Genomic DNA, 22,874 nt, shown 5'->3' on the forward strand with positions numbered 1-22,874 from the left:
TTTGCGTCATAGATGTTCAGAATTGAAACTTCATCTTAATGGATTTTTCCTGTGATGAATATGAAGTGTCTTTTTTATCTATTTTAATAATTTTATTTTGAAGTCTATTTTGTTAAGATAGCTACACCCACTTGTTTCTTAGGTTCATTTGATTAGAAAATCTTTTCCCAACCCTTTACTCTGAGGTAATGTCTGTCTTTGAAGTTGAGGTATGTTTCATGTATACAACAGAAGGCTAGATCCTGTTTTTATACCCATTCTGTTAGCCTGTATCTTTGTGTAGATGAATTGAGTCTATTGATATTAAGTGAAAGCAAACTCCACGTGGAGGTTCTTCAATGCCCTTCATATTTTTGAAGTAAAGTGATGCTTCCAGGAGCAGACATGTCTCACTGTTATGAAAAGCCTTATATTGTTAAAATATCTTAAATATCATATTATGTAGGTCTCTAAAGTGTTTGAAAACCACCTATTTACCTAAGCTATATCTCTGTTTAACCTTGAAAGTATACATAACATGACTACAACTTTGATTGTTATAGATGACTAAGTGCTAATCTGCATTTCTTAATAATTCATTACAGTTTAAAATGAGCTGTATAAGTACAATACCTTAAGCAAGAGTAGAAACATATATTCTATAACAAAAATAACCTTAAAATTTTATCATTTATACAAAAATCCATACCATCTTTAGAGGACTCTGAGAAAATTGTGATAATGGTATAGTCCTAGGAAAACTAGCTGTAGCATTTGTTGTCCTGTTTGTGTAATGGGAAAATACAGTGCTTACCTGAAGTCCTGGCTGGAGTCGTCTGTGAAGTTGGATCATCTTAGTAAGCAACTTTCAAGTTGTCCTCAATGCAGAATTTTGAGCAAACTACAGCAGAGGCAGTCTGAGAGGCTAGATCACCTGGTCTACTTATTTTCATTGGTATCTTGTCCTTTATTTTCTGAAAAGATGCAAACTTTTAAATGTAACATACATATCTGTATTAACACAAATATGGAAGGTAAAGTATGACTAAGTCAGCTAATTTTATTTTTTATGTTTGAACAGGTAAAAGCCATCTGTCAATTCTATAAGTAGGTTTCGACTATGTAGCCATGCCTGTATCCATGCCATGTGATATGTCACGAAGACTCTGTAGCCAACAAGATCTATCATGTCTTACCCAGCTTCAGAACTCTTCCCGTATTGGAGGGATCATCATATAGGTTACCTCTCTTACAGATTTTGTGTTATTTCTTTAGCCAAGATTTTTAGGAGGTCATCCTAGATCAAGTCTTGTTTCTATTAATTTTGGAGGAATCCACAGCTTTCTGTTTCCTGTAGAAACAAAATCATGACCTTTCTCCCAACACAACACATTTTCTACTATGAATTTCCATTCTAAAGCCAAGACATCCCTAAAGTATATAGGCTAGTTTAATTTAGCAGTCCTTTTTATAATCCAATGTCTCTCAGCAACTGTCATTAATGAAGCACTGTATAAGGTCCAAACTCTTTGTGTTATACCATTTCTCATCCTTATATGGCTAATTTTTAATATCGCTTTACTCTTTTTCTTAAAAACCTTATCATTTTAAACTTTTTTTCTATGACTGTCTATACACAATTTCTTTTCTTTAGCACCTAATCACCTTTTTAAGCATACTGTAACCTGTTCAGAGGACTTTTCAGCATGGACCTGAACTTAGTAAACACATGTAGTGTTTTTTGAGCACATGAGTCAAGCTTTAAACCTGCCATAAGGCTATGCACATGGTGCTGGCTGGCTCAAGCTTACAAGCAGCAGCAGGGAGCTGTGTCTCTGTGCATTGAGGCCCACCTGACAGACTGTAGGACTAGGAAGCCACATCTGGCTCTCTGTGTCTTTCAAGTTTTTTTATGCTTTTTCGGGTCCTATGTGGAAATACATGCCCCCATTTTGGAGGCTGTATTTAACAAAACTTTCTCTGTTCTGCCAGCTTCCAAATAATAACACAGAGAGTTCTTATTAGTCATGGAAGCTTGGCCTATAGCTTATTGCTTAGGATTCTTCCTAATTATCTCTTATAACTAAAATTAACCCATTTATACTAACCTAGATTTTGCCATGTGTCTCATGGCTGTTACCTCTCCTCTTGCACATCCTGCTTGCTCTGCATTTCCTGGAATCTCCACCTTAATTCTTCTCAGAGTCCTCTATGTTTCATGAATTCCTGCCTATGCTTCCTTCCTAGCCATTGGTTATACAGTTCTTTATTAGACCAATCACAGCAACACTTCTTCCCACAGTGTACAAATATCCCACAACACTACATGATTTGCCAAACCTTTGAGCATTTCTTATCCTTGTGTCTTTCTTTTCTTCTCTTGTTTGGTTGCATCCATAACTGTTGCAATAGTTATGCAATAGTCATCACATCAAGTCATGTTGTTATTACATCCTTTGATCAAATATAAGATTTCTCTATGTCACGATCTCAGCCCTGAGGTTCCACATGCCTATTAGTAGATGTTTATATAGTCTCCACTCAATGCTATCCTACAAAGACAGCATTATAAATACCTAAATCCACATTCATCACCCAAAATTTGTTCCTCTTTTTTTTTCTTTCTGTCCCTGAAATCATCAGTAGAATCTACCAAGACCCTAAAGTTCAGAACTTCAGGGTTATTTTTCATCTTCAGCTGCTGTGATCTTAAATGCTGTAATGTGTCGTTGATCTCAGGAGCCTCCTGGAAGGCTGCTTCTCTCTCCTCTTGTGGAATGGATTCCCCCATGGAAGCTTTTTGTGATGTATCTTTTTAGCGTCCACTCTGTGCATTACTGAAAGCTGCTTCCCCTCAGCTATCTGTGCTCATACACGGCCTCTCAAGGAAAACAGAGGGCAGCACATCCTAGTTCAACTTTACCCTACTGCCCTACTTTCCTTATTTGCACTTCTGTTCTAGAAACAGCTCAAATAATATCACTTTTGCAATCAGCCTGAATATAGATTCTGCTCTGCCCCTTTCTAACCTGTGCTCTGCCATGATAAACCTTCTTATCTGTGAAGAAGTGAAAGTTTCAGCTGCTCTGATGGCTGAGGTGAGACCAGGTAGGCAGAAGGAATGCAGTCTTCACTATCTGTATCACTACCAGCTCTCCAACCCCTCCTCCTCTCGTGAGTTGTTAGGAGAGAAAAGATCTGTACCCTTTCACCATTGCTTCTGGAACTTCTCTAACAGAAGTCTATACTCCCTAGTTCTTTATCAGACTGTCTCTCAGACATCAATTCTCAGAAGTCTAAATAAAGAAGGGGTGTTTAATTCAACCTTTAAAAGAAGAATTAAGGATGCTGCTTATTGACAGAATGCTTGCATAATATTGCCAGGCCCTGGGATCCACCCATGACAGGCAAAACATCTATCTATCTATCTATCTATCTATCTATCTATCTATCTATCCATCCATCTATCTACCTTTCTACTATCTGCCTATCTACTAATCTATCTGTTCATCTAAATAAGAGAACCAAAGTAAATTTTGAGAAATGATCATTGAAAGAAATGTTCTTGAACATTGTATTGGTTACTTTTCTATTGCTGTGATAAAATACCATGACCAAGGCACCTTGTTCAGGAAAGACTTTAACTGAGCTTTCAATTTTAGAAGATTGGAGTTCATGATAGCAGGGCAACGGCATTACATCAGGAATAGTTGTGAGCTCACATCTTGATCTACAAACAGAAGGCAGAGAAAGTACACTTGTAATGACCTAAGACTTCTGAAACTCCAAAGCTAGGTCTTAGTAACAGTGCCCTTCTAACAAGGCTCCACAACTTAATCCTTCCCAAATAGTTCTACCCCTGTTGATGAAGTGTTCAGACTTGTGAGCCTATGGGCCCATTTTTCAAATCAGTACAGACATAACTTTCACAAAAGTTCTTAAAAGAGATTTCTATTTCTTTCCTAGTACTTCAGTTTAGTTGATGATTAGGCTTCTGAGGCCTGAGTAAGAACGTGTGAGAGAGTCATCACCAGATCTACTACTCAGCAGACAGAATCAGTTCTACCCATTTTAGCAGATGGTAGAACAACTTATTTCAAAAATCCATGCAAATAGACTGCTTGCCAGTTTTACTTTGCATAGCTCATTCTAGTGTAAGACATTCCCTTCTTCATGGGCTTCGAAACCATTTTCCTTCAAATAATGGTCAATGGAAGTTTGTTCCTTGACAATGCCCGGGAGCCATAGCTCCAGAGAGAAGTGAAGTCATATACCATTTCTTCTTCTTTTTTTATTTTTTGTAAAGAGTCGAAGAGCATCTGGTTCACACTCATGCTCAGGAAATGGTGCTGAGTGAGTGCAGAGTAGCTACATGTTTCTTAGGGCAAATGAGTTTTATACTTATGGCATTTTGGGGAGAGCTCAAAATAAAGAACACTTATGAGAGGACCATGAAATGGTTGGTAACAGCACATATTATCATTCATGAATAGTGGTGATCAATTTTCCCACTTTTCTTATCCTCTTTTAAAAGGTTTCCAAAACATGCTACCTTAATTTTTAATTGGGCAAAGAATGTAAGTGATGTGGAGAAAAGACACATCTCTCTTTGTGACATTAAGTGGTAATTGCAAGGAAAAGAAATTATTTTTGCAGATGTCTTCTCTTGGTTGCGTTCTCTATTTGCATAGAAATGACCTGTCCTTTCCCCTCTTTTCCCCTAATGAGGAGGACAATGAGGATCTGAAGTGCCAGTTGCAGTTCGTTAAGGAAGAAGCTGCCCTGATGAGAAAGAAAATGGCCAAGATTGATAAAGAAAAAGACCGATTTGAGCACGAACTCCAAAAGTACAGATCTTTCTATGGGGACCTGGACAGCCCTCTACCCAAAGGAGAAGCTGGGGGACCTCCAAGCACGAGGGAGGCGGAGCTCAAGCTGCGGCTGCGGCTGGTGGAGGAAGAGGCTAACATCTTGGGCAGGAAAATAGTAGAACTCGAGGTGGAAAACCGTGGCCTGAAGGCGGAACTGGACGACCTGCGGGGCGACGACTTCAATGGCTCGGCCAACCCCCTCATGAGGGAGCAAAGCGAGTCCTTGTCAGAGCTGCGACAGCACCTGCAGCTGGTGGAAGATGAGACCGAGTTGCTGCGGAGGAACGTGGCCGACCTGGAGGAGCAGAACAAACGCATTACTGCTGAGCTCAACAAGTACAAGTACAAGTCCAGCGGCCATGACAGCTCGAGGCACCACGACAGCGCCAAGACCGAGGCCCTGCAGGAGGAGCTGAAGGCAGCGCGCCTGCAGATCAACGAGCTGAGCGGCAAGGTCATGCAGCTGCAGTACGAGAACCGCGTGCTCATGTCCAACATGCAGCGCTACGACCTGGCCTCACACCTGGGTATTCGTGGAAGCCCCCGCGACAGTGATGCAGAGAGCGATGCGGGCAAGAAGGAGAGCGACGATGACTCCCGACCACCCCATCGTAAGCGAGAAGGGCCTATTGGTGGCGAGAGCGACTCCGAGGAAGTGCGGAATATCCGCTCGCTCACGCCCACCCGCTCCTTCTACCCCACACCCGGTCCCTGGCCCAAGAGCTTCTCGGATCGACAGCAGATGAAGGACATCCGCTCCGAGGCCGAGCGCCTGGGAAAGACCATCGATCGGCTCATCGCAGACACGAGCACCATCATCACTGAGGCGCGCATCTACGTGGCCAACGGGGACCTATTCGGACTGATGGACGAGGAGGACGACGGCAGCCGCATCCGGGAGCACGAGCTGCTCTACCGCATCAACGCTCAGATGAAGGCTTTCCGCAAGGAGCTGCAGACCTTCATCGACCGCCTGGAGGTGCCCAAGTCTGCGGATGACCGCGGCGCCGAGGAGCCCATATCCGTGAGTCAGGTACAGTTCTGCCTTTTGCGAGCCATGGCGATGGCGAGGCTGGCCTGTGGAGCTGCAGTCCCTCGTGGGGCATCTCCAACTCCGACTTCCACATCTCACCATAGCGAAGTTCCATCTCATAGCCTTGCTGGACTTTGAAACCCAGAAAGGCACCTCTATTTTCACACTGTGTTCCACCAGGCAGAGGGTCCCAAAAACCAATAGATCATTAACTATTATTCCTTCCTGTTTTATTTGAAGGGGATATTCAACACTGACACAATCAGGTTTTGTGTGATGACGTACAGATTTTTAATGCATATTATCAGTTTAAAAGGTCAACATTTTTCAGTATTTCCCTAACATAAAGGTCCTCAATATTTGAGGTTTGTGAACAAGGTACAAATTGAGTTTAAGATTATTAAAAAAATGACTAAGTAAACCGGGGGAAGTGTTGAAGACCTTAAATCTCAGGACTTGAGTGAAGTAGAAGCTGGTGGATCTCTGTGATTCTAAGCCCACAGGGGTGATAGTGAGATCCTGTCTAAAAAAAATTTTTTTCTGATTAAACAAAACTAATGGATACCCCTGATAAATGTACAAATTGGTAGTAAGGAGACACGATCTTGTTTGTGCCCAGAGCTCTGTGGATGAGACACGTACAAGTAATCCCCTTGCCTAAGTTGAAGTAACACGGTGCTTATTTCTAGTTGAATATCATCAGTTCAATAGTGGAGATCCCACAGCGAGAAGTTTTCAGCATAGCTTTAAGGCAATACTAATTCAAAGAAATAATAATAAGTATTCCAGCACAGGGGAAAGCAGCATTTCCCTCCTGGCTTGTAGAGGCTTACCGGATGAATGGGACCCAGCAGCTTTGGCCAGGTATGGTGGCCACTGAAAGATCAATGCATTTTGTTCACGTTAACCACATAAAAGATGTCTATGGAGCCAAGCAGGCAGTACCGTCCCTTGCAGCAGCCTGATGTCCTATATCCATTGGAGAACCCACCGAAGTACAACAGCATGCATGGCTTTGAACACACTCGAGACACTGATATTTAAAACCCAGTTTCTGCGCAGCAGCATGTTAGTAGATCACTTGCCTGCTGACCACAGCTAGAGAACTTGCAGCCCACCCGCTTACCTTGCATGTTGCTATGCTTTGCTGCGGGGGTGGCGGTGGGAGGGGTGGGGGCGGGAGGGGGGTTATAATGGAATCTATAGGCTTTCAGAATGTTAAATGTTACTCTCTCTTTCTATTTAGTGTATTTTGTTATGGCTTTGGTTTTCATTTGGCAGGTTTTTGAATACCAAGCATGTGGTGTTATCAGCTACACTGTGGGGAGGGAGGATATAGAAATATATATCAGAAGGAGAGAAAGTGCTGTTTATAATAAAGCATTTAGGAACTTGCAGATCTAGGCCTAATGGGGGAGTATCTTTATTTTTAGGTCGAGGCGGTGCTTTGATAAGTTGATATGAAGATAAGGTTTAAAGCGCTTATTAATTAGCTTTTCTCCTTGTCTCCACATTTGCCTTCCCAGATGTTCCAGCCCATCATTTTACTTATTCTCATCCTTGTGTTATTCTCCTCACTTTCTTACACAACAATATTTAAACTTGTCTTCCTTTTCACACTGTTTTTTGTACTGTAAATCTTTCCCCATTTATCATTCGTTGTCGTGTTTTCCGTTGTTTTATTTTGTCCACTCCTCAAGACAAGACATACAAGACGTATCATTTCTGTAGTAACCGATGCTGTAAAAACACTGAAGACTGCATATCTCTGTAAAAAGCCACAACTCATCTTACACTGTCAAATTCAATAGAACACCCCAGCGACCAAAAGATTTCAGGTAAGGAAAAGAAGGTGTTGCAGATTTTTGTGTAAATCATTTTCTCTTTCTTTTATATATTCATTTTGTGCTTTTAATTCATAATTGACAGGCTAACTCTAAAAAATGGGCTGTCTATAATTAATTCCTAGGAACTGAGTATTAATTCAATCCTGTAAATGTTTAAGTTGGTCTTATTTTCAAAAATCATGGAGTCATTAAGTATAAGTAAATGTAGGTGTTTTTATAAATTATCTGATATAGATTATTTGGATCTATGAGTGCAAGGTTATTTGTGTTAGACCAAAAAGAAAATGTTTTTGTCCAATAAATATCTGTAAAAAACATATGGTAAATGCTGAACTGTAGCTCTCTTGGAAAGTAAATAATATGTTTTGAAACTGTCACGTTTTGTCTTCAGAGATGTGTTTGGAAGCATGAGTCAAACCGATCTTTTAGTTTAATAAGTAACTAAATAGCCACACACCCCATTCAATTTATCTTACTTTCCTTTAAATTAGCTATCTCTCCATGAAGATACTGCTGACCTTGGTGCTGGGAGTCCTTTCTTCTGTGACAAACTGTCTCCACAGCAGAAAATATGCTAGCAACATGGCATGAGGGACAGCTTAAGAAGGGAAACAAATACAGTGTCTAGAATTTTCTTGAGTTACAATCTTAACCCAGGGGCATAGTTCTAGTGGAGCTACTCTGTAAACTTTACTGTAAAGTATACTGTCGTGAACCCTAGTATTCCTGTCTTGCAGTCTATACATACTAAGGTCACCTGGATGGACTCTATGTATCAAAGGTTCTACACTGCCCATCTTGTTGGTAGTTTACCCACTGGAATCCTTGAATACCTAGAAATTCCAACACTCCACACAAGATGATACATTCTTATGACATCAATACTGCGGAAGCTAAGACAAATGGATTGTGAGTTCAAGGTCAGCCTGTGCTATCTAGCCAGACCTCAAGAAAAAAGAATAAGAAAAATCATAGCCGGGCGGTGGTGGCGCACGCCTTTAATCCCAGCACTCGGGAGGCAGAGGCAGGCGGATCTCTGGGAGTTCGAGACCAGCCTGGTCTACAAGAGCTAGTTCCAGGACAGGCTCCAAAACCACAGAGAAACCCTGTCTCGAAAAACCAAAAAAAAAAAAAAAAAAAAAAAAAAAAAAGAAAAATCATATATTCTTCTCAGTTCACATATTGGTCAGTGGATGTGGAAATCTGTGATACAAGTGAAGTATCTTGACCACAAGAAAAAGATACAAGTGGAAAATTTTCCAGTTAAAGATGTGTGTGTTGGCCTTTGGCATTCCAAGGACTTCATCTGCAGAAGAGTGTTTTCCCTCACCCCTACAGCTCCATTTCCCCTTAAATATTAGCTTTGGGTTTTTTTTTTTTATTTTGCTTTGTTTTTCTAGGCTTCAGTTGGTAAGAAAATTTGCTACAAAAACATGAGAACTCCAGTTCAATTTCCCAGAGCCCATATGAAGTAATGCGCACAGGGAGTGGAGATGGGGCAATAAGGAGGGAAATGTTAGAGGAGCACATTTGCCATCTTCCTCTGGCCTCTATACTCACATGCATACAGTACCTACACATGCCACTACTACCACACACACACGCGCACACACATACACACACACACTACACATACATACACACAACATTCCCCTCTGAACTCCATAAATACAAGTACCTGCACACTCTTCATGCATGCAATACCTGCATACACCACATACCACACGCACACATGCACACACACATACACACTCACACGCACTACACATACATGCACACAACATTCCCCTCTGAACTCTATAAGTACAAGTACCTGCACACTCTCATGCATACAGTACCTGTACACCCACCACAGATACGCACCATATCCACAACACACTACACATGCTTAAATTTAGAAAAATTTACAGTAGTCACAAAGTTTCATTTAACTGATATTAATGTCTATTGTCTTTGCTTGGGATTCTTTTTTCTTTTTGTACTTTGTTTTGTTATAATTGTTTGTGAAGAAGGGGAAAAGGCATATCTGATTAATGGCTTCCTAGCAGTTGGAATCAGATTTTGTTTGATTGGGTGTGTTCCCATTGGTTTTTCAGTGTTAGTAGTGGAACCCAGAGTCTTCTATCTGGCAGACAAATGCTCTACCATAGAAATATATGTCCATCCACATTTGCCTTTTAATCTTGAATTCCAAAGTCTAAGTTTTGGGTAGGCTTTCATGAGAAAGAATAGAGAAAGGAGAAAAATTCTATGGTTGGTTAAATTGGTGGCACAAGCCTGCAGTCATAGCACTTGGGAGATGGAGGCACATGCAATAGCAAATTTGAAGTCAGCTTGGTTTACACTTTGAGAGTCTGACTCAACATGCATGGCAACACACTCCTCAAAAACTCAAATCTGCCTGCTAAATTTTTGATAATTTTCTGAGCTTCAACCTCAATGAAACTGAACATAAATGTTTAAGTGTTGAAATTGAAATTTGTCTGAAATGTTTATGGTACTTGGAGTGTGAGACCCCATAGCCAAGCAGAGGTTCTTAGCTGATTGTGGAGCCTCTGGAAATGCATGAGAGTGCTTCAAGATGTCCCAATGATTGAGAAGTTCTCTACAATGCTGGTACCACTTTTAAAAGATGGGGCTACATCTAAAGGTGGGGTACGCCTTTAACCCCAGCACTTGGGAGGCAGAGGCAGGTGGATCTCTGTGAGTACGAGGCCAGCCTGGTCTGCAAAGTGAGTTCTAGGGCAGCCAGAGCTATATAGAGAAACCCTATCTCAGAAGAAAAGAAAAAAAAAAAAGATGAGACTGAGACTGGAGAAAAGGCTTAAAGCACTCAGTGCTCTTGCAGAGAACCTAGGCTCTGTTCCCATCCCCAAAATGGCATCTCACAACTGTCTTTCTGCAATTCCAGATCCAGGGACCCCGATGACCTATTCAGGCCTCTCCCAACGCCACAAGCATATGGTGCATATATAGATATAAAGGCAAACAATCATACACATAAAATATGAATTTTCAGAAAAAAACTCTCTTCACTAAAGCAGTTTCTCAAAACTAACAAAATTAAAGAAGACATAAGAAATACAAATGTAATGGAAAGGAGAACCAAGAAGAACAGAATGTGAATACATAGTCAGGAACACTCACAGATAACTAGATGTGTACAGTAAAACAAACCCTCACAATGATTCAACATGCTGTAACAAAAAAAATCTGTAGGCTTTTCTTAAAGTTACTGGAAATATCTGTGGTGGTCGTAAAAGTACTTCAGCAATGACTTGTGCTATCTGACATAGCCAAATAGTATTGTCTCTAGATATCTGCTGGGCAGTCATGCTTTTCTTGGCCCTATCAGTATTGATATGAATGCCTTACACTGATTTTTTTTTTAGAAAGATTTTATTTATTAGATACTCAGTGCTCTGCCTGCATGTAACCTTGCAGGCCAGAAGAGGGCACCAGATCTCACTATAGATGGTTGTGAGCCACCATGTGGTTGCTGGGAATTGAACTCATATCCTCTAAAATAGGAGTCAGTGCTCTTTTCCTCTGAGCCATCTCTCTGTCCCCTCTTGGACTGATTTTTATACAAGAATTTTATGTAATCATTACTTCCCAGTCACACCTTCTATAGATAGAACTCTCATAGCATGCTGGGAGGGGGACAGCAGACTGAAACAGGACAGGTATGACTGACTACTCCTGCATATTCTGGGGGCTTTTGCATTCCTTCTGACAGCATCCCTGAACTTGAGGATGCAAATTTACTGTACCAGTGAGTTCTAAGAAAGTTATTTCTAACTCCGGCCTATCGACTATCCAGCCAGTTTTCTACTTGTGCTTTAGAAATATACACACACATCACACACACACACTCATGCGCATGTGTGCACATACAGATCACCCACACACACACACAGTCAAGCTGATGTGTAAAGACTGCAGCAGAGTCAGAATTCCCTGTGTCATCATGCTGGTGAGATAGAGAGGAAGATGGCCTCAGAAAACTACCAATGAAGCGGCCCTTCTCTGATCTTCTTATAACTTGAGGCTCTTTTGTGGGAACCTAGTACCTAGAGTTGGGAAGAGAATGAGAAAGATGGTGCCCCAGAGCTGTGAGGAGTCCCTAGTTCCCCCTTCTCCTGGGCATCTCCCTTCACTACCACAAACTCTTCCCCACCCATGCCTTTGACCTCATTGCTGCACTATTTTCGTTACTTTGTTCAGTGAACAATTATTTTATTTTTGCTAATTTTAAATGATCAACATTGCAAAATCTCACAGATGTTGAGACAAAGAATATTCTATTCTCATGTTCAAAGCTATGCTATTTAAATGTAATGCTGGAATTCGTTTTCTAAAGCAAACTTTATTGAAAAGATTCCCTTCTATGGCATATTCTTGGGCCCAGGAACAAGAGTCTTTGTTAATTTAGCCTAGGTTTGAGAGAAACAGAAATCTGCTTGGTTATTTTTAAATAAAAATGACTGAAACTCATTAAATAATGAAAATTTTGGTGCTGATCCAGGAATGTGCAGCTTATGTGGATGGGCTGGGATGTGGCTATTTAATTATCTGCCACTTAAGTTTGGAATGTCAGCCTGGCAGCTTAGCCTTAACCCCCAAAATCTGTGCAGTGTTTTAGCTAAATTCTCATAGCGCTACAGCCCAGTCTCACCTGCTGGAATCCGGTGCCCTAATTGATTGTAGGGAGTGAACAGAAAGAGGCAAAGGACTAAATTGAAATGTGAGAAAATTTGACTGCTCGTTAAAATAATGAATTTTGGTACAATTAAAAAACAGTATCCATAAAGATGTCTTCTAGAGCCTTGTTAAAGTCAGAAGATAGAGTGAGATAAGCTGTTCTGTATCTGTTTGCCATCTGCTTTGGGGTAGGCGAGATGGTTCCATACATATGTTGGTGAAACTAATGCCTTATCAGTGTGTCCCAATATTCTCATGACACTTGTAAGACCTCAGCAAGAAACAACAGAAGAACAAGTCACGTGTTCCGTATGCCCTGCGACAAATGCAGTAGCTTCCCACATGCTTTTAAATAGTGCTTTTGTGTCACTAGATAGGAGGTGGGAGGTAATGGGGGCTCCTTTTCATGATGGCCATTCTGAAAGGTTATAGAGACATAGACTCAGATGATTCTTGCTAATACATTCCTTCCATGACTTCCCTGCTTGAAAGTTTATGTCTGTCTTTCTATCCATCCATCATCTATCTATCTATCTATCTATCTATCTATCTATCTATCTATCTATCTATCTATCTATATACACACACGTATATATACATAAATATGCATATACAGAGAGATACACACACATATATATATATGTACATAGAAGGTCTTTTGCATATTAATCCAAAAACTGAGTTTTATGTATAGTTTGTCATTCTTTTTCATGACTATCTATAGTTTTTGTTGTTATTTTCTAAAACATCTTCTGCCATTTCATATAGTATTAACTCCTGAACAGAAAAATGCCACACTTTTAAAATATATCAGTTATTTAGAATTTCCAAAGTAGAGTTTTTACATGACAATGTACCAAAACTAATTTATTTTGGAGTTCAATTGACCCCTCAGAATCTCAGCACTTTTATTTGGAGGTATATCATCTACTGGGGTCAGGGCTACTGCACGGAGGGCCTTCAGTTGTTCTCAGTTGCTTGAACTCCTTCTTGAAGAAAAGCTACAGTGAGCAGGCAAAGGAGAGAGATGGAGAGAAGCGAGCATCTCCCCAATCTGGGACATCACAGTTTTGCTGTGAGAAGACACTATAAGAGATAGAGTTGTGTCTCTAATAATACTCCTGACTTTAGAAAGAATGAAATTTTTTTCTGAAAGAATGAAATTGATTCCAAAATTGCACCTTGTTTGAAATTACTGAGTTTTTAGGAATTAAGTAGATTCAAAATATTACAGTGGGTTTCAAATAACTGCATTAAAAAAAGCAAAGCTATCGGAATATGTTGTAAAAATTATTTCAAAGGCATAAAGAACCATAGTATACTATAAGGATCAGACACGGACTCATTAGCAGGTTTACTAAGTTTACTAAGGTCATTCCCTGAATGACCTGTCTGAACCAGGCATGTCCTCCAAACTTTCTAGCAAAGAGAAGTGACTCAGGGTAGCCCTCTTGTGGTGAACACTGAACAGATAACTTTAGCAGTGTCCATTATTTTGCTTCTACAGTCACAATAAGTCACAAATCTATAAATAATATGATGGAGATGCTAAAAACAAAATTGAAACATAAAGGAAGGCCTTTTTCTAATTTTGAGTAGCACATATTTCTCAAATGTTGCTTTTTTTTTTCTCAGAATTCAGACCAACACTTAAAATCTGATAGTTAAAGGTGTTTCTTTGAACTATTTCTTATATATGGAAGTGCCTATATAGAAGATCCGTGGCAGGTCTGCTTGGCTAAAATATCTATTGACATGTCACCAGACCTCAGAATAGAGGAAGCAGCCAGCATCCCATGACTCTATGGGAAAACACCCAACACTGGAAAACAGTGTACTCTATGAAATGTAATATTCTAAGTGGGGAACTTTGAAGGGAAAAATATCCTTGGTGGAGCTGTCCTGACTTGTACTCAGAATCATAGCCCCATATGCATCAGGGTCATTTTTATTTTGTTAACACACACTTAAAACCCTGTCGTTCTGTGATTCAGAGAGCTTAAGACTACACTTGACAGTGGGGGGGAAAGCAAAAGCCTGCGTATCCACTCTGGATGATCAGATTTAAAAAAATCAAAATAGGGGAGTGTTCCAGCTTTCATCTGAAGTTGATTATAAATTTCTGAGCAGCGTGAGCTCTGGCTGGCTGTAACACTGAACTGAACTCCTGGGTGGACCGCTGTCCTTAACTACGTGGGAGAGAAGGCTCCCACATCTGTCTATTTGTTCATTTCCCAGATGTGAAGAGTCACGCTGCAGACCTCATTTTCTGGGACTCTTCTCGAGGTGACAGTTTCTGAAGTGCATGGACTTGTCTTATTCTTCAAGTCCCCACAGTCTGAGCTGGGACGTCGTGGTTTCTCATCAGTGTTTTGGTGTTTTTTTTTTAAGTGAAATTTTAGCTGAAATGTGTCCCAATTCTCTCTTCCTTACAAACTAGAAATATAATTTAAGACTGAAGAGCTCTGCTGAACAATTGAGGTCATGTACCTTAAGAAATTGTACAAGGCAGATTGTTTTGAAGGAATAACTACCTAACACACATTACTTATAGTGTGGCCTCTAACGTTAGCGCGAAAAGAATGATCTCATTTTTTTTCCAAAGCCATTCTGTGCTCCTGTCATTTTCATGTCATTTCTAAAAAAACAGAAACACAGTGCCTTTACTATTAAATATGACTGAATGATAAAGAAGGAAGGAAAAAAAGGCTATACAACCATAAACTCAGTCACTCCCCAGTCCTATAAAAGTCAGAATTGTCCTGACTCAAAGAAAGTAAATAAATAATTATTTGGGGAAGCGTAAAGAGCATCCAACAGGCAGAAAAACTATCGGTTCCTTCATGCCATGTTTAAAGCCATACTGCCGTGTCTATGCCCAGATTTTTTAAGCTACCGTGCAAGAATTCTTATGTCTTTGAATTTTGGTACAGATATTTTTTTAGTAACCGAGGACCCAAGACTCTTTAACATTTTATTTACTACTCATTTCATGTGGCCCCCCTCCAGTCTGTGTTTGTGTGTGCGCGCAAGCGTGTGTGTGTGTGTGTGTGTGTGTGCGTGCTTGCTCATGAAGGCATATGTATGCTACAGCATATGAGTAGAAGTCAGAATACAACATTGAGAAGTCCGTTCTCACATTCCACCTTGTTAGCATGGGGTATCTAGTTTTGGCTGCTATGCCGTGTATTATAGCTTCATGACAGTTCTTTTAACTCTGCCTCCCATCTCTGCATGGGAGTGCTAGGGTTACAGATTCGTACCAGCTCATCCAGGTTTTTACATTGATTTCAGAGATTTAACTAGGCCTGCTAGGCTTACATGGCTAACACTTTTACCCATGTAGCCATCTCCCTAGGCTTTAAGCCTTGATTATCAAAATAAACATTTAGCTATATGACTTTCATGTCATACTTGGTTGAGAGGCTATTGCCTCCCTTGATTCAACATAGAAGAAAACAGAATTTGACAAAGCCAGAAACCAACATTTGTTTCTCCGGTCACAACCAATGGCCTTGTCGCTGATCTTGGCTCTTGTCTCTTGAATGGGTTAGAATTTTAAATTTCAAGGCAACGCACTGGGAATGAGAGACCCTGGATTCTATTCCTGGCATCATTAGTGTTGTGACCTTGAGCAGATGACTTCACATGAGAGCCTCTTCCTTCACTGTAAAATGAGAAGGTTAACTAGATGACTTCAGAGGATCATTTTGGCTCTAAATTCTGTAACTCTGGAAGGCACCTGTTGGTGCCATTTATGTGTTCAGTATCTCCCTTAAACTTTTCCAAAATGTTCGAGTTTGTGGATAATGTACAAATGCTTTTAAATCCTTTCTATAATTTGCTGTTCTTTCTTAATAGCAGTTGGTGTTTCTCCATTTGTTTTTATTACAATATTTGTGTATATTCTGTTACACTTAGAAATTGGATTAGCAGTTGTGAGTGTATAATCATTTCTAAAATGAGAGCAATAACTTTGGTGTGTTTCTTATTTTAAGATGAAATCAAGTACTCAAATGGCTTTCAAATCAATCATCTGAACTACACAATAAATCGTATGCTTTCCATAAAATAAATTCCATTATTCTAACACCTACTTAAAAATGCCAATCGGCTTAATAAATAAAAGTATCACCATTACTGTGGGACTGAGGACACCATCATTAGTCTTTTAAGTTCATGGATTTTGTGGAGAGAACAATAGCTATTCATCTCAAAATGGAATTGTTTGGAAACTCCTGAAAGCTGTTTGAACAGTTGTTGCCTTTCTATCCTATGAGTTAATTTCCATACCCATGCCAGAGAGAGAGAGGCAAAGAGACACACAGAGAGAGAGAGAGATCACACACATACACACACACACACACACACACACACAGAGATCACACACATACACACACACACATATATATACACACAAAATTATTAAACAGAAGGCTACCAGATAGTCACACGATTGTTCCACTTGAAGTGAATGCTTGCTCAAAGTCTACATATAATACAATTACCTGACAAGAAGCTAATAAAAAGTACTACAAGTCCCTTTACCTGTAAAAAAACAAAACAAACAAACAAAAAACCCTACTACTTGTAGTCCTTTTTATTAGCACAGAAAGAGGGTCACTAAAATAGCACGGGAGAGACTGAAGTCCAAAACACAACATAACTGCTGTAAGCCAGCCAGACGCTATCTGATAGAAATTTGGGAAGAGTCCTTTTTCTTTCTTTTATCTTGCTTTTGTTTGTGGGTTTATGTTTGTTTCCTGTTTGTTTGGAGAACAGGGTTACTTGGAGCTGAGGCTGGTCTGAATGTCCTCATTCTCTGAGATTGGCCTTGAATTCCTGATGTTCCTGCCTTCATCTCTGATATTCTGGGACTCCCGGCTTATGCTGACCTGCCCAGATGTGAAGTCTTAAACTGATCTACAAAGAATTCACAGAAACTGAGTGCTTTGAAATGAGAGTCCTCAGACGTAATATTTGATAGCTCCAGGTGATGGCTTTGAGCAAAGGCCTTCCTTCACCCCCCTGTTTGCCTTAGCACCAAGGCAAATGGGAGCATCTGTCTGTCCCTCCATATATCCTCTTGCCTTATAACTTTCAGAAGTGTGTGTGTGTGTGTGTGTGTGTTTAAGGCAGAGACAGAGGCTGTAGACTCCCACAGTTAAATGATGGCAGGAGAACTGAAACCTAGATCCCTGTGACAAAATTCCAGGATCCCCAAATACGGAAAGTAGTTCCAAGTCTTGCTCCCCCTCACAGGCGTTTCTTGAGCTTTGTCAAGATGCTTTAGCTCGCTAAGCCACGGATATAAGTAAGATCAGGTTAATAATAACTGTAGAGACAGTTGCTAAGGGAAGTAAACTAACACAAAGATCCCCTTGGAGTCCTTAGCACAGAGCCTCACAGAAGGCTGCTCACAATGAAAAACTGCTGTTACTACTGTAACTATTATGATTGTTGTTGCTGTTAGAATTATATGAAGCCTGACTCTCTAACCACAGGCAAGCATTTCCTTCCGTTATTCTGCATGCATTGAAGTCCTACCATGGAGAAAAGTAGTCTAAGTATGAGCTGACCGTGGTGACTTTTGACCATAATTCTGGGACTTGAAAGGCTATGGCAGGGGGACTATACTAAGTTGAGACCAGCCAGGGCTATGATAGTGAGTTTCAGGCTATCCTGTGCTACAAAAATAAAACTTATATTGTATAAATAAATTAGTGATAAAATTAAATAAGTTTATTTATGCTATGAGCAGATTAGCATTCGTAAACGGTTTGGCTACCTACGAGATGGTAACTGGAAACAGGCCAACAAAAAAAAAATACAAAATTATATCAAGCTTCAGATAGTGTGGTATACAAATGGAAACTTCAACATGAAGGTGCAGTCTTGTTACTTGAAATTTAATGTAGGTTATTTGCTGGATTTACTTCAAAATTATCCTAGCCATGAGGAGACAACGTTGTCTTACAAGACAGGCCTATTTGATCTGGTTTACAGAGCTTACTCTCAGCCTACTCTTATGGATTCTCCCTATTTGGGCGGCAGCATACTTCAGTTGTTGTCGAGTATGTGGTCATCCTGCTGCTGATATTTCCCTTGCCCTCCCCTAATGAGAAGTGTCTTTTCCCATGGGTTATATGCCCTCTGTTTAAAAACATCACTATACTACAGATGCAGGCATAATGCTTTTGTAGAACCACAGAGATGCAAGGCTGCTCTTTATATACGGCCCACTTCTATTTTATATATAAATCAGACATTCAGTATATTTTCACATAATTTTTTGACTCATGTTTGTGTGTGTATGTGTGTGTTTCAGATTCTTTTTCTCACTTCATTTGATATATTTTTCCACTTCATGCCACTCCAGACTTACAAAGGCACTGAGGATTACTTCCTGTTACTAGCTAAGGGGAGAGAGGGGCTGGAGAAAGAGGATAGTTCTTGCGCCTAAGAAATGAGTTTACTTTCCAAATAAAAGAAATCTAAATATGGCCGTTATCATCATGTGCCATTAACAAGCATCTCTCTCTCTCTCTCTCTCTCTCTCTCTCTCTCTCTCTCTCTCTCTCTCTCTCTCTCTCTCTCTCTTGGCAAGTCTGAAAATGCTGGGCTCCATTATAAAAGTTAAAAATGTCTTGGGCCTGGAGTTGTTTACCCAGAGTGCGAACACTGCTCTAAAGTTACAGAGCTCTGGTTGGAAGCAGGGACCTGAAGGCCGCCTCTAAGTCCCTGACGTCACAGTAGCCCCAGCTGCTATTGTGACACTGAGCTGAGTGGCCCTTTGATGGTGCAGTTTGCGAAGGGACTTGTCAAAACCGCTGTGGGAATGCACGGACTCCGTTTTGAAAAGGAGTCATTGAGACTGTTCCCTAAGACAGCTAGCTCTCGGCCCCGCTTCCTCCGTTGCTAGACTGTGCACACAGGGACTGACCCGCTGCAGGATTGCCCCCCAAGTACAAGAAGGTATGTTTTTTTCTAGCGAATTAGAAAGCTAGACACTGATCGTGGCAGGATACAGAGGGACTGCAGTTGGTGCCTTTTAGACTATGGATGAGGTTTAAGTATCGTGGGATGTCAGCATCTCCCGTGCTGATGGATGTCTGTGTCTGGGATTTAGAACAGTGGGCGGAGTGCATAACGGACTCCACTGACTGGGGGAAAAGTTGTTCTGCTGGTGAGGGTGGATTTTGCAAGCCTGGACTGACAGTACCATCCTCACCCTGAGACCGTGTTTCTCACTAATCCTCAGAGGTTCACAAAAACTTGGCTCTGCTCATTTATTAAAATGCAATTTGTGGCAGGGTGGAATTGATTTTGTTATCTGCAAAATAAAATTCACAGCCCCTGAGTTTGCTGTTATTTAAAATTCACAATAAAAAAAATATATAGTTTAGTCTAAGATGACTATTATACTTCTGGGTAAATGTTTCTGCATAGTGAGCTCGGAGACACTGGAGTCTTTAAGAAATGGCAACAGTACACCCACTGCTCAAGGTTATTACTCTTAGATCTTTGTTTCCCCAAGACAAAGGTTGCTGTTTTTAATCAAGGCCTGTATTTTGCCAGTTAAGGAAACTAAACTTGATGTGCCTATAGCTTTGATTGAAAGTATGACTAAAAAATTGGAGAGCCAAGAATAAATGATGATAATCAAATGAGAAAACAAAATTGATTTATTTGGTATTGGATGTGCTGTGTCTCTTTGGTCTTACTAGAAAGTGAGGAGCAGACAGAAGTGGCAATGAACAGCAGTGAATTTTTTTTTTCATTTTATCTCCTTAGAAAGTCAAGTTGGGAGGTCTCTGGATAGGTGCATTTTCTGATGAACAGCACAAGAGAAATGGGATTCCTTAATTGTCTGAAATGGTATATCAGTGGTTTATAAGAACCTGGAAAATGAGATACAGAGTTTTGTGGACAAGTGGTGCTGTACTTTGAGATCCAGGCATGGTGTTTTCTAGTCCTTCCAAATTCATCAGGAGCAAAGCATTGTCAGGCCAAATGATTTCTTCTAGGAATTGTGAAGTTGGCATGATATGCTGCCTCTGCCCTACTTTCTGGAGTATGCATCCTCCTGTGTGTGCGAAGTACTTGAATCCTATCCTAAGCAATCTACTTAGAAAAGGAAGTAAAAGGTTACAGAACAAGTACTCAGAGCAGACAGAAGTAGCAGGAGAGTAACCTCTCCACGTAGAGTTTACTTGGCTAAAATCCAGCTTTCAGTGGACAAGATGGAGGTTTGAAATGGTCATAACCGGGACACAGAAAGAACTGAGCATGCCTCAGGTAAAGAAGTGTGGCCATCACCACACTGAGGCAGATCTGGGGGAGTGGGTGAAATGGCAGCAGTACATCTTCTGCTCAAGGTTGTTACTTTGACGTCTTTGCTTCTCCAAGCCAAAAGTTGTTTTTAGTCAGAGTTTGTATTTTATCATTTATCCCCTGTGAGACACTTTGGCTACTCCTAAATTTTGCTCCCTAGCAGGGCTTAACCATCAGCTGAACCATTTTGTTCCCATCAGCACACTTGCGCAACCACTCTCAATCGTTCACAATCTTGGCTTCTGCCCTTGGGGGAGAAGTAGGTTAAAAGGGATTGCACAATGCCAGTTTGGTGCTGCTGGGGGAGGGACTCATGTATGACTAACAAATGCAGCTACCTCTGTCCTTCCACATTTTCTTTGTAAACTTCTCTTCTGAATGAACTTGGGGAAAGCTGAAATAAACCAGAAAGCAAGGAAATATGAGAAAGATGATGCAGAACGCAAAAGATCCTTTCTTCTCTCCCCCATAGATGCCAGAATCTGAGGGAGGAAAAGAGTGACAGCTAAGAACAAAGAGAACTTTTATATTTGCTTCAGTGGAGAGAACTACATCTAAGCTTTTGAATGTGCTGACCAACTTGACCCTGAAACTTCTCATCACAGAACATGCTGTCCCTACAAAATGGACCCCTTAGCTTGGCATCTTAAAAACTTAATTGAGAATGATAGCAAAAAAGAGTTTTATATATTTATTCAGCATTTTGCTAGCAACAAATGGTTTTGCACTACATACTTGGCTTGGCAAACAACCTTAAGAAAGTTGAAAAATACTTAGGCATGACACAGTCAAAGGGAATAGAAAAGTTTCCACAGTTAGACTTGCTTCCAAGGAAGTAGAATTCAAAATAATCAGCTTTAGCCGGGCGGTGGTGGTGCACGCCTTTAATCCCAGCACTCGGGAGGCAGAGGCAGGCAGATATCTGAGTTCGAGGCCAGCCTGGTCTACAAGAGCTAGTTCCGGGACAGGCACCAAAGCTACAGAGAAACCCTGCCTCTAAAAACAAAACAAAACAAAACAAAACAAAAAATCAGCTTTACTTTAGGAAGTGGGTTACATGGAAATGGGCGAAGGAAAGGATGAAGGCAAAGAGGGAATGAAACACAAGAGGGAAGAAATAATCAATTCTCAAGCATTCATTATGATAGCAGTAGCGATTAGATTCTTTTTTTTATTCTTTTTTAATTAAAATTTCCGCCTCCTCCCCGTTTCCCATTTCCCTCCCCCTCCTCCCACACATTGCCTTCCCCCCACTCCCCTCTCCCTATCCCCACTCCTCCCCCCCCACTCCATTCCCCCTCCCTCTCGAGGCTGAAGAGCAGTCCAAATTCCCTGCCCTGCGGGAAGTCCAAGGTCCTCCCACTTCTATCTAGGTCCAGGAAGGTGAGCATCCAAACAGGCTAGGCTCCCACAAAACCAGTTCATGTATTAGGATCAAAACCTAGTGCCATTGTCCTTGGCTTCTCATCAGCCTTCATTGTCCTCCATGTTCAGAGAGTCCAGTTTCATCCCATGCTTATTCAGTCCCAGTCCAGCTGGCCTTGGTGGGCTCCCAATAGATCAGTTCCACTGTCACAGTGGGTGGGTGCACCCCTCGTGGTCCTGATTTCCTTGCTCATGTTCTCCTTCCTTCTGCTCCTCATTTGGACCTTAAGAGCTCAGACCGTTGCTCCAAATTGGGTCTCTGTCTCTATCTTGATCCCTCGCCAGATGAAGGTGATATGCAAGATATTCATCAGTATAGGATAGGGTCATTTCAGGTTCCCTCTCCTCAGTTGCCCAAGGTACTAGCTGGGGACATCTCCCTGGACACCTGCGAGCCCCACTAGAGTCAAGTCTCTTGCCAACCCTAAGATGGCTCCCTTAATTAGGATATATATTTTTCTGCTCTCGTATCCAACCTTCCTATATCCCAACCATCCCATTCCCCCAAGCTCCCCCCATCCTCTCCTTCTCACGTTTCTCACCCCATTTCCCTTTAGCCCCATGCCACCTCACCCGCAAGTTCCCAGTTTTTGCCCAGCAATCTTGTCTACTTCCCCTATACAGGCGGATGACTATACGTTTTTCTTTGGGTTCACTTTCTTATTTAGCTTCTCTAGGATC

At 40.9% G+C, this 22,874-nt stretch overlaps 2 protein-coding genes across 6 annotated transcripts in view; both read left to right on the top strand.

The window, feature by feature from the left end:
- Positions 1-7,549, top strand: part of Soga3 (SOGA family member 3) — a 48,372-nt gene extending 40,823 nt beyond the window's left edge. For 3 of the 4 annotated variants that reach the window (XM_057754380.1, XM_057754389.1, XM_057754396.1), the window contains exons 6-7: positions 4,708-5,883; positions 7,410-7,546. In XM_057754380.1, the coding sequence (XP_057610363.1) occupies positions 4,708-5,883; positions 7,410-7,520 (1,287 nt within the window). In that variant the 3' untranslated portion in view covers positions 7,521-7,546. Of the gene's footprint in view, positions 1-4,707; positions 5,884-7,409 lie in introns of all 4 variants that reach the window. The other variant, XM_057754404.1, reaches the window with a different exon arrangement.
- Positions 7,550-7,581: 32 nt separating this feature from the next.
- Kiaa0408 (KIAA0408 ortholog) overlaps positions 7,582-22,874 on the top strand; it is a 29,488-nt gene continuing 14,195 nt past the window's right edge. Inside the window, exon 1 of one of the 2 annotated variants that reach the window (XM_057754416.1) lies at positions 7,582-7,721. The gene's annotated coding sequence lies outside the window, so the exon portion shown is untranslated. Of the gene's footprint in view, positions 7,722-19,102; positions 19,410-22,874 lie in introns of those variants that run through there. The other variant, XM_057754423.1, reaches the window with a different exon arrangement.

This window comes from Chionomys nivalis, chromosome 2 (genome assembly GCF_950005125.1).
Source record: "Chionomys nivalis chromosome 2, mChiNiv1.1, whole genome shotgun sequence".
Classification (NCBI taxonomy): domain Eukaryota; kingdom Metazoa; phylum Chordata; class Mammalia; order Rodentia; family Cricetidae; genus Chionomys; species Chionomys nivalis.